The sequence below is a fragment of the Stylophora pistillata genome, chromosome 3 (genome assembly GCF_964205215.1).
Source record: "Stylophora pistillata chromosome 3, jaStyPist1.2, whole genome shotgun sequence".
Classification (NCBI taxonomy): domain Eukaryota; kingdom Metazoa; phylum Cnidaria; class Anthozoa; order Scleractinia; family Pocilloporidae; genus Stylophora; species Stylophora pistillata.
The window spans coordinates 11,733,454-11,744,923 of NC_142521.1; the positions used below are offsets into that span (position 1 = coordinate 11,733,454).

Consider the following 11,470-nt stretch of genomic DNA (forward strand, 5'->3'; position numbering starts at 1 on the left):
CGTAGAGTTCAGGTTTGGAGTATAATAATATAATGATTCTAGTATTTCTTTCAAATCTTCCTGAAGCGGACCGTTTTTATTTATCATTATTAAAAAAGAGCAGCACATACACGCTTTCTAGTGTAATGGGACGCTGCACAGAAACTAGTACTGAAAGAGAAGAAATAGAAGAAGAGAGGCAGCTTGGTTCGGTTTGCCCACAGAAATTTTCGAAATCACCTTTTTTCATCCATAATCACCGCCTTAAGACCTTTAACTTTCTAAGTTTCTTCCCATATATTCAAAGTGTTCTCAGGAGCTAATGAATAATGTAAAAAGAAAATCGTTGGTCTCATCATTTTCCCTCTGCGTAAAGGAGGCTATGCTAAATATTTCCAGGAGCCCATCACTTGTGATGGCCGGGCTCCTGATATTTCATAGTCTGAAGACGGCTCAGTCACAGACATACAAGCCAGCGTGATACATGATCTGTCCGACACTAATTGTCAAAGTCTTTTATCACATTTTTCTTGTTTACACTTTATGGAGCCTGGTGTGCATCTTAAACTCCCTATTTTCCCTGAATTATTGTCCCCCATGCCTGCTAAAGCGCACCCCTCATGGCCTCAGCACCCTCGATCTGCTTAGTCGGACTAGTGGGCCTCAGACCCTCCGCATCTTTCCCGAGAAGTCGAGGACATTTACTGTTGCGTACTTGATGTAAAACTGTATAAAAGATGGCGGCCTTGTGTGCACGTTTCGGCAATTGGAAGATTAGCCGGGCAGCAACGTGCTTAAGAACTTTAAGGGTCTCGGGGCAAGCAACCAATAAGGTAAAGCGATATGTTTTCAATTACGGGAGAGATGTTTTATATGTGAATAAGCATAGCTGAGTGGAATAAAAATGTCGTTTTTTTACAACTCGCAGAATCTCGATCTCTACGTCAGGGATGTTGCCTCCCGCACTTATTCGACGACTGGGTTGTACCGAAGGGCAAACTATGAGAGACCGAGGGACTTCAAAATGTATGGTTACAGTGGTATTGGGTCCGAACTCTCACCTTGGATTAAAGGAGCGAGATGCTTTTCGTTGTTCGGTTCACAAAGTTCCTCAACAAGTTCAGGTAAGGTGTATTGGCTGTAGATAACGTCACGTGCAATGAAGTGCTGCACAGTCTTCTCTCGATAACTCGAACTTTCAAGGAAAATGATGAAATATTGAGTGCTTGAGAACTGAAAGTAACTGACCTGAAATATGGGGGGGGGGGGGGGGATAGTGACCCCCAGTCGATAGACTACCCTCATGGACCATCCTAAAGTGGACAGAGAGAACTGCTTTACTTCATCTGCACAGCCTCAAGTTGACATTTTTGAGTTATTATACTTGCTTTGTTTAAGAACTTTTCTTTGACAGATAATACAGAACTGCTGCAAGAAGAGAAAGTCACAAATCCATTTGTACAGGAGGATGGTTCAGGATCAGTCTTAGAGTCCATGGCCACAGAGGGCACAATGTTTAATGATTTGGCAGATAACCTAGCTTCTGTTGGCGAGCCAAGTTTGGCAAGTTTAGGATTAGGTGGCTGGGGCCCAACTGGTATTATTCAACAATGCCTGGAGTTTCTCCATGTTACTGGAGGTCTCTCATGGTGTGCTTCCATAGCTGTGACCACAGTATGCATCCGTCTCTTGCTTCTTCCTCTGATTATCAAGTCACAGGCCAACACAGTTCGACTGAACAATGCGCGGCCGCAGTTACAAGAGGCAGAGGCAAAGATGAGAGAACTGTCTAACTCTCGTGATTCAGCGGCACAAGCACAAGCTGCTACAATGCTGGGAAATATTTACAGAGAGAACAAATGTCACCCTGTTAAGGTGATTAATATGAAGAACACATTTACCAAGATCTTGACTATTCCCAAGGTCAATTCTTTGACCTGGGTTGAATAATTGTTTCTCTATCATTAATTTGAATGGATGTTTAATATCTAAGCAACTGTGTACCTACCCTCTCCTAACCTAACATCAAGCATAACTTGTCAGGGGAGGGCTTAGTTTGCAGTTGTTCAAATACTGACATGGATCTATTGATTTAATGATTTGGTGAACATGGATTCTGTTTGATCATAAAACTTGTCTAACAGGTTGTAAATTTTTTGTTTTCTTTCAGAGTTTAGGGGCCATTTTTTTCCAGTTTCCTGTTTTCATCTCATTCTTTTTTGCTATCAGAAGAATGGCTTATTTGCCGGTAGAATCATTTAAGACTGGAGGATATCTTTGGTTTCAAGACTTGACATTAAGTGATCCATACTATGTTTTACCTATCATTTGCAGTTTCTCCATGTTGGCATCAATAGAAGTAAGAAAGATGTTCATCCAAAGAAAAAAGTTTATGTACTTGGTGGTTATCAGTAGTAAACTAGGAGTCAACTGTTTTTCCCTTCATGTTATACATTCTTGATCCTGGTATCATATGTATGTTGAGTGTGTGGTTTGTTTTTTCCACAAAAACTAACATACTGATTCCAAATTTAACATTGACCTGGAAACAGTGAATGTGAAGAGTAACCTTGTGGAATGTCCACTGCTAAATTCCTGTCATTAACATTGTTATTTTCCTCATTAGTATAATGATCTTTGTATTTATTATTATTTTTATCAATTCACTGAATCCAAATATGGTGTCCAATTTGAATTACCATTGTTTTCGGCTCACTAGCCTCATCTTCACGTGGAAACACAAAAGGATTATCACATGTGTCAGAGCTAGTCAGTCCAGAACAATGGCAATTCAAATTGGACGCCATATTTTGATTCGATGTATATTATCATTTTCTATTATTGTTATTTTTATTATTATTAATATTGTTGGGGATGAGCACAATGTTTTATATGTCATTGTTCCTCAAAGGCCTAACCTATACTACCTATGAATGTGGGAAAGCATAGCAAATCTTAAAATTTTCAAGTTCTTTGTGTGATTTTGTCTTGTAGCTAGGTGGTGAGGTTGGAGTCAGGACTCCTCATATGGAGACAATGAAGACAATCTTTCGCATCATGGCTGTTGCATTGATCCCTTTCACAGCACATTTTCCTGCAGTATGTTCAAAATTACCCTGTGATTAATTTTAGTTTCTTACATTGTGAATAATAAAGACAGTTTTGTGTTAGTTATTTTGTTACACTTTCTGAAGTGACCTGTACATGCGAAAAAAGTGAAGGTCTTCTAGACTAAATTCATATTAATCTAAAATGAAAAGCAAGATAAGTAGGGGGGAGGTAATCAATTAATTAGTTAATGAACTCTTTCTGCTACCCATGGCTTTCTAGCATATATGACGTGGCAAGATAGGGTGACATTTTGGTGTTGCATAGTACTCTGGCCAGGGTTCAATTAAAGTAAAACATGGCATCTTTGTAACCCTTTGGAGAACACCAAACTGGAAGCAAGGGAGGAAAAGCCAAATGTGGGGATTTTGTGCCTGCTTGAGTAGCTTTTTGGCATTGAAAAGATCATTACTCTTATTATTTTGTTTTTTTATTTTTAATAGATTTTTTTATTGTTTCTCAACAGGCCATTTTCTCTTATTGGGTAACATCCAACTTGTTTACAATTGGTCAAGTCGGACTTTTAAAAAGCTCTGCAGTACGAAGAGCTGTAGGAATCCCTGAAATGATAAAGCATGAAAATCTACCAGAAGCTGGAAGCTGGCTTGAGAACTTGAAGGCTGGTGAGCTGTCATGACCTATCCAAAGTACATTAATGAATTCCCTTCACCATTTCCTTTCATTAAAACTCTGCACCTTTTCTCCTCACTTTTTTCCATCCTTTCAATCTTTTTACCCTTCAATATTTTTGTTATCTCTCCCCTCAATCACTTTCTTTTCATACCGGTGCTGTACACTGATCTCCCATATGCCTACCTTCCTATCAAACAACTGCTCTATCTGCTTTTAAGCCTATCAGCCTACTCTTCTAATTTGAGTACATAAAATCAGTGGCAAGACCTACCTGTATTGTGACCTATCCATTACCCCTAGCCACTTACTTACTTTCTGCCTATGGGGCCTCTTGGCACTTGGAGCAGTGACAAAATCTTTCCACTGTTCCCTAACCTGGGCCTGCTTCTGGATTGCCCCCTCCCCCCCCCCCCCCCCCACATCTCACATCTCATGTATGGTCTTCATCTCCTGAACCATCTGCTGCCAAGTTGTTTTAGGTCTGCTTCTCTTTCTCTTACCCTGGCCATGCTATCAGGTTCTCTCAAAGGATATTGTCAATACATACATACCTATGTTAATTGACCACTCCCCATGGGGGCTTTTCAGGGCCAATTCCCAACCACCCCAGGGGAGGACATCCATCACACAGTAATCTAGTACGTGGGAAATTAACATCTCTTACCCCTAACCCTGCAGGAGATGGGACCTCCATTTATTTGTCCCTATCCGAGAAGATTAGAGTATCTAACCATTTCTTGATGTTCTGGAAAGGTAGCATATTCTTCTCACTTGTTTTAACACCTTGAGTGTTGGTCCGGCCGGGGCTCAAACCCTCGACCTCCTGCACAATAGTCCAGTGCTCTGTCCATTGAGCTAACTCATTTTTTGGGAATTGTTTTCATATCTTCAAGTTGGTACTGCTCCAGTAGCTTTTGTTTGGGGATGGTTCACCAAAATAATTATACCTGTAGTATTTGCCAAACATTTAAATTTTTAACCATCAAATGAGAGCTAGCTAGATTTGACCTATTAGGTAACATTCTTATTAGTAGCAACCCATCATCTTGTTCCTTCCAACCTTTTCTATGATCTTCTTGTTTATTTAAGTTAGTAATGACCCTGTGAGTTTGAATCCTCTGACACACAAAAACTTAACTCTCTAACTAGGGTATAAGAATTCACAAGAGGTGAGTCAACTAAAACATGAAGAGAAAATGAAGAGACAGAGATTGAAGGCCATGGGAGAGGCCCCCTTGGAAGCAACATATGAGTTCAATCCCAGGATTGAACAGAACCAGGAGATTTTCAATTTGTCTGACAGTGAAAAAAAGAGTGACAAACGTGGAAGGAACAGAAGAAGAATGTTGGAGAGGCTGGAGAAACCAGCCCCTCAAACTGACCTTAGGGTAAAATTCAACCAGGAGTATTTCAGTGCCAAGGCTCATCAACAAGCAAAAAAAAAAGAGTGAAAATTCAAGTGGAATAGTCTCTTAGAGGTTCTCAGACAGTGAAAAGGAGAGAAAAAAGTGGCGAGGGGGGGAGGGGCAGTGCTTGTTGGGGAAATTTGTTTTTGTTTGCCTGACACTGAAGTCTTTCACGTGCCTGACCATTTTTGTTTCACAACTGACTGAGAGTCTGGCTCAAAATACGAGAAATACCGCCACTTGACCCACATTCTAAGTTTACCAAGGCCTGAATATGTTTTCATTATCAGCTGGAGATGATAAGCAGCTGGAGATGATAAGCAGCTGGAGATGATAAGCAGCAGATTATGCTCTGATTTCTTCGACCATTTTTTTGACATGTACAGTTACCAAATATATTGTTTTAAAAGAGAAGCTTCACGTGACATGTAGTCAATAGTGTGATCTATTTGCTTCTAAGAACAGGATTTCTTAATTTGTTCACTGTGTAAGGTTTTCAAAGGTTGCAGTATTGGTGTAAACGGGTCGGAGATCATTCTGCATATTTGAGAGAATATGTTACTTTTTCGCGCCCACTATATTTTGACGCCATCTGTGATCAGTTACTGAACGCGGCACGGTAGCATAAAATTCACGTGTTAAACTGGTATTTGGACTCGTTTACAATCTAATTTAACATGGAAGACGAGCTTAAATTGATTTCGTAGAGTCTGTTAAGACAGCGTAAAAATCCTGATTACAAACCCTCAAGGGTACATATCAAACTTTGAGCACATTTTTCATTAGACCAACATGCACTGCGTTTTTCCTTCCGATATATGAGCGAGAAACTAGTCAGACGATAATAAATGTGGTAGCGATTGATTTAACAATATTCTTTCTGTGATCGGCGGGCTGTTCATAAACAAGCTTTAATCAACGACAGCCTAATTTCTTTCTGTCTTATCAGAAACGGTCTGCATTTTTCAGCATTCTTTTGGAGCCGCGGAACTCACACTTTCTCATATCTTCCGCATGACAGTCCTTGAAATAACCATACGGATCTAATCCTTGTTCATAAAAGCAGACAGCCATCTTTATGCCTGTTATGTACACTTTTTTCTCTCCACAGCAAGGAGTTGGAAAGTAACTTACAAACACTGCACTATCCACTCCTGGCGTTTTACATTCACCCAACCGTGTCCCTTTTGGTGCTTTCACATAGTTTTGTTGTAGCTCATACTCCACTTTCGGAGGACCTTGACCCACGGGCTGTTAATCGACCACTTCTCAACGCCGGGTCGCCGGCCCAAAGCCCCATTTTTTTAAATGGTTGATAACGTGTGATCAGAGTTGCTTTGCCGTCGACCATCAGCCCCTTTAAGTACACACTGATAAGGCGAGTCGTTTGGGTCGATGATCCTCTTTTTCAACAAATGGATGATGCTTTTCTCATCTTTTGTTACCTGCGTCAAAATTTCATCCTCCAACTTTAAGTGGAGTATACGACCTGGTAGTTCGGATGACAAAGCTTCCCTAATTACTTCCACCATCTTCGCAAATTTGTAGAGTTACATATATACATACATAACCTTTATTAACGTGTCTAGTCGTTCTAGTGCCTGTAGGCACTAACTGGGGACACCCTAAAACTACATTACATCATTAAAACAAATTAATAAATGCTCTAAAACTGATATACTAATTAATGGCACTAATTGGGGACATCCTAAAACTACATTACATCATTAAAAATGTAAATAAATAAATAAAAAATTAGTTTTGTCATCAAAGCTTTGTCCACTTCACTTTCAAGGTCACTTTTGAAGCCCTTTGTTGCAGCCTAAAGGCTGCGGCAAGTGAAGTGGGATTGCAGACCTGCATAACCATAGTACATCAACTCTTCTGCAAACTTCTGTACGAGATGCTTTTTGCTATGACAATCAAGCCATCATGAATGGTTTTAGCAGAGAGGTTGCCTCTATCAGTTCACCAAGCTCTACCCCATAGAGATCCAAAAGACTGTTATCTACGAAACCTGAAAAAAAAAACAGCAAAATGGCCCTTACAGTAAATGTTTTGAACATGAGAATAACAGTCCATCATGACTGTCACTGACAACATTGCTTAATTTTCAGGAACACCCTCACACGGACGGTCACACTACACGATCACGCAACAAGATGACATTACACGATCACATTCACAAAAATAATGATATTAGGATGATAATAATAATAGTAATAATAATAATGATATTAATAATAACGAATAACCCTTCAGTGCATGAGTACTGTTATCAAAGGGGTCCTATGTAAAGAAAAGTGTAAAACCTAAACTGAAATACGATAAAAGATAAAAAGGTAAATAACTCTGTAACATTATGCTAATACTGATAACTAATGCGAACTAACTTAGCTACACTATACAAAAACACTAATCTAGAGACTCCCTAAATTATGTCCTACTGATGATATACCTAGTTTTCAAAGGTAACTGATGAAACAAAGCACCTAAAATATAAAAACCTCGATCACACTACACGATCACATTACACGAGCTCACTACGCGATCAAACTACATGATCACACTTCACTATCGAAAGATGACAAAGCTTTCGGAAAGGTAAAACTGTAGCGCCAGATTTTAATGGGTCACCGAAGACCAGGGAAGAACTACCTCTTCTACATATAAAGTTCGCCTTGGTAATATGTTAGTGATAATTTTTTAGTTCCGATAGAAGAGTTACATGTCAAACTCGAGAGAGTGATTTAACCACATTTCAAAAACCTCGAGGCTCGTCAAAAATACTCCACTACGCGTTGTATCCTCAACTTTCTTGTCGCTGTTTGGAAAGAAAGTCTAATACGGTCTTTGATATATTACTTATATGTACTTTGTAAAATCTAACGGAGCACTGGTTCATATGGAGGACGGGCTAACCCGGTCAACCAAAGGCCTCTTTGTGTGATCCTACCGTTTTTTGAGCATTTAACTACTAGAGATGTTAAAACTCGTAACACAGTTTGAGATAAAAGAGTCTCCTTTTCATAAAAAGCGCCTAGCTAACTAGGGCTTACTCGATGGTCTTAGCGAAGGACTCACTGTGTTGATATTGTCTCATGAATTGCTCTACTTCTGGCATCTGCGGCAATTCTCTTGCTCCACAAACCGGTTTACTCGACATTGCATCTACCAAGACACCATAATTTCTGATGGCATACCGTATAGCGCTAAGCTGATTTGCCATCGCTAACACTCCTCCTCTGGCCTCGAGGAGGCGGCCTAAGTCAGCTATGTCCGCCTGTATGTCAGTGAGTCGGTTGTTTATCTGTTTGAACTCCTCGTCGAAATATTGTGCTAGCTCATCAAATGGGTTTGGAGTCAGGAACGTCATTACGGTGGAAGCGTATATTTTATCAATCGAACCTAAAACCAAGAAGAAAACGGGAAAATAAAATCATAGGGACGTAGTTAGTAAAAGGCAAACCGCGGAATCTGCCGCATTAATTTTTGTTAGCTTTAATATTTGTTTTTTATTCTGTTATTTCAATTTTTTAAATTTTTTCCGTTTTTCTTAGCACGGCCCTCAGTGGTATTCTAGTAAACATCCATACTAATTAAGATCAGGTATCCAAACATCGTCACGGTTAAGGTTTCCTTTTTTTAAACTTGACTGTCGGAATTCTATATGAGTTTAGGAAGATTCAGGAAAGAAAGTTAAGCTCTCAGTTCTCGGATTGAGACGATTAAGAGAAGTTTGAACTTTGATAACTAATACCTCTTTTTCTTTAATAAAACGTAACCGAATAAATCAAAATTGAGCATTCCCACCGTTAACTACTCGGTTCTGTGAAAAAAAAGTTCTTTATTTGCGCACACGCTAATCCAAGTAATAATAATATGTAGGGCCAAAATCCACAAGTTTTAGACCTGCTAGCATTTTGCATATAATTTTATTACGGTTACACTACAATGTACACTAATTAGCAATGAAATTAAAACGTAATTAAATGGCGGCGTAAATAAATGGCGCAAGTGAATTGCTGATTATGCAACACCCACTTAGTACGATGATATAAAAAAAAAACTTTGCCAACGTCTCAAAACATTTTGCTTGCCAGGACTACCAACAGTTTTTAAAAGGGGCTTTTGGAACGCCTGTACTGACCCTATAATTTCTGAAACATGATTGTACAGCATGAACTCTGAACAGAACTGATGATAAAACAAAACACTTTCATTGCTGCTGTAAAGCATTTTGTATGTGGAGGTTCCTTTCCTAAGGTCCAACCCTTACCCTTTCGTACATCTTTTTTAGGAACTTCTTTCACAAACCTCAGAATTCAAGAACGCTTCATCCCTTTTTTAAACCCTTGGAATGACAATGAACAATGCTACTGGAGAAAGTCAAGCATTACCAGAAGAGATAATAACCAAAAAGCTTAAGTGTCATTTAGTTATGAACCGTTCACGTTATACTTAAATAAAAGATTTCCCCACCCTTTCATTCACCTCAACTTGAGAAATTTCTATCTTTTGTATATATGAAGCTTGAAAAAGGAACCCCTTGGCCCTTTTGGGCGGAGCGTCCTTGTATAGGCCGTTGTAGGAAGACCACCCAGGCGTTACGGGTACTTTCATCACCTGAAATGTCTACTGAAAGGCCCCTTAAATATGGCAATTGACTTGGATGATTTTACGAATCGCTTTAATTTGGACAAGATTACTGGACTCAACTTTAATCGGCGACAAAATTGTTGACAAATTGACCTTTTCAACCCCTTATTACCTCCATTTTATCTCTTTTGCCCACGTGAAGTTATCTCATTCGCCCTCTTCCCTCCCCCCAAAAATAAAAACAATACTCTATCGTGATTCCATGAACTTTTAGCCAACATTGAATGAAGGAAGTTAATGATTTAATGCGAGGATCGTGCATCATACGGATTTGAAGTGTGGTTGACACAGGACTGTTATTCTTCTCTTCAAACATCTTGTGTCAACTGATTTTGACGCTGATTACAAGTTATGCCGTGTATGCCTTATGAGACTGTTCACAACATTAACATAACGCTATGAGAGAGAGAGAGATAGAATACTAATTCAGGGAACTGAATTCACGACATTTAGTAGAGCGACGAGCAATAAAAAAAAAAAAAAAAAAATCAAAACGACGGGATCGCTACCCAAGAACACACTCCATTGAAGTTTTCTTAATTAGAAAAGCCAAGCCTCTTCAGGTCTTCTTCCAAAAAGGCTAATAACTGTTTATGGGATCCCATCTGAACTAAAGGTAGGCGAGTTCCCATAATCTCGTCTGGGCAGATAATGGTGACCCCAGCCCGTTAGGTTAGACAATTTTCTTTTATAATGACACTTTGTTCGACAACGTATGACTTAGTGCAGCCAGTACAACCTTTATTTTCTGCAATTATTAATTAAAGTAAAAATGTAGATGCTAAGGTACTGTACAAATTAAGTTGTATGTTATTAACGGTGTGTGCTCTTGTTGTACCGGCGGCGTGCTTTGTCCACGCTATAGGTTTTAAAGCAGAAATGTGAAAGCGAAGAGGTAAAATTGAACTAAGAAAAGCGATACTCTGAAGGCAAAATGAGGTTTATATTTTTTAAGCAATAGAACACATTTTTCTGAGCTCCGGCAACGTAATAAAGCCCGGCACGCGGGATGTTGGGAGAACACGAGGAAAGCAAGACAACAATTCATGTTCTCTTGACAAATTTCACTTGAACGATGTACGCATCAGTGACGCTGCGCGTGACTGCAGAGTGTTGACTTTAACAAATCGCATTTCCATAACCAAGAGCTTACCGTCTGCCAATATCATACACCTATCTTGGAAAATTTGCCAATACCGTCCTTTGAATGCGCAAAAAAAGGGTTAAGGAGAAATCGTGAGGCGCTATGGTCGATTATTTCGAATTTAAAATACAGCTATCAATACAAAACGCAAAAAATAAAATTCGAGTCATTGGCACTTTAAATTCAGGTCAATTCACAAAGTGATATTTTAGTAAGCTACCGTTTGCCCCTCACATGGTATTATATTCATTGCTGCAATTAATTTGAAGAACATCTCTCCATCTATCAAAAAATATGCCCAACAGCTGAAGTATAACTTAGAGATTGGAAAAAAATATCTATCCTGAATGATTCACACTATAAATTTCAACAGAAGAGGCACAAAATACTTCATGCAATATAATTGCTCGTTATTTTGCTGGCAGGCTCCAAAAGTGTGAGCCTGCTTGCAGGCTCCAAATGTGAGCCTGCTCGCACGGCCATATCCTACTCTACTTATCCTGACCTTAAGCCTCTGAAGATCAAGTTTGCTATAGACTGT

The 11,470-nt window shown here is 39.3% G+C and overlaps 2 protein-coding genes across 2 annotated transcripts; one reads left to right on the plus strand and one right to left on the minus strand.

Moving 5' to 3' along the window:
- Positions 1-653: 653 nt before the first annotated feature.
- On the plus strand, positions 654-5,551 carry LOC111334802 (mitochondrial inner membrane protein OXA1L). The gene is made up of 7 exons (XM_022940625.2): positions 654-812; positions 908-1,103; positions 1,394-1,854; positions 2,150-2,338; positions 2,974-3,078; positions 3,554-3,710; positions 4,870-5,551. The coding sequence occupies exons 1-7, from the start codon at positions 717-719 to the stop codon at positions 5,169-5,171; spliced, it is 1,506 nt and encodes a 501-aa protein (XP_022796360.2). The 5' UTR covers positions 654-716; the 3' UTR covers positions 5,172-5,551.
- LOC111334804 (uncharacterized) lies at positions 5,534-8,502 on the minus strand. Its single transcript, XM_022940626.2, has 2 exons — positions 8,211-8,502; positions 5,534-7,143 (listed from the first exon to the last, which is right to left on the minus strand). Exons 1-2 carry the CDS (start codon positions 8,500-8,502, stop codon positions 7,049-7,051), a joined length of 387 nt encoding a protein of 128 aa, XP_022796361.2. The 3' UTR covers positions 5,534-7,048.
- Between the last annotated feature and the right edge of the window lie 2,968 nt (positions 8,503-11,470).

Coding starts and splice junctions, on each gene's coding strand:
- LOC111334802 (XM_022940625.2), top strand. CDS start 717: ATGGCGGCCTTGTGTGCACGTTTCGGCAATTGGAAGATTAGCCGGGCA. Junction 1,855..2,149: donor ACAAATGTCACCCTGTTAAG/GTGATTAATATG, acceptor GTTTTCTTTCAG/AGTTTAGGGGCCATTTTTTT. Junction 2,339..2,973: donor CCATGTTGGCATCAATAGAA/GTAAGAAAGATG, acceptor TTTGTCTTGTAG/CTAGGTGGTGAGGTTGGAGT.
- LOC111334804 (XM_022940626.2), bottom strand. CDS start 8,502: ATGACGTTCCTGACTCCAAACCCATTTGATGAGCTAGCACAATATTTC. Junction 7,144..8,210: donor CATGAGACAATATCAACACA/GTGAGTCCTTCG, acceptor TTTTTTTTTCAG/GTTTCGTAGATAACAGTCTT.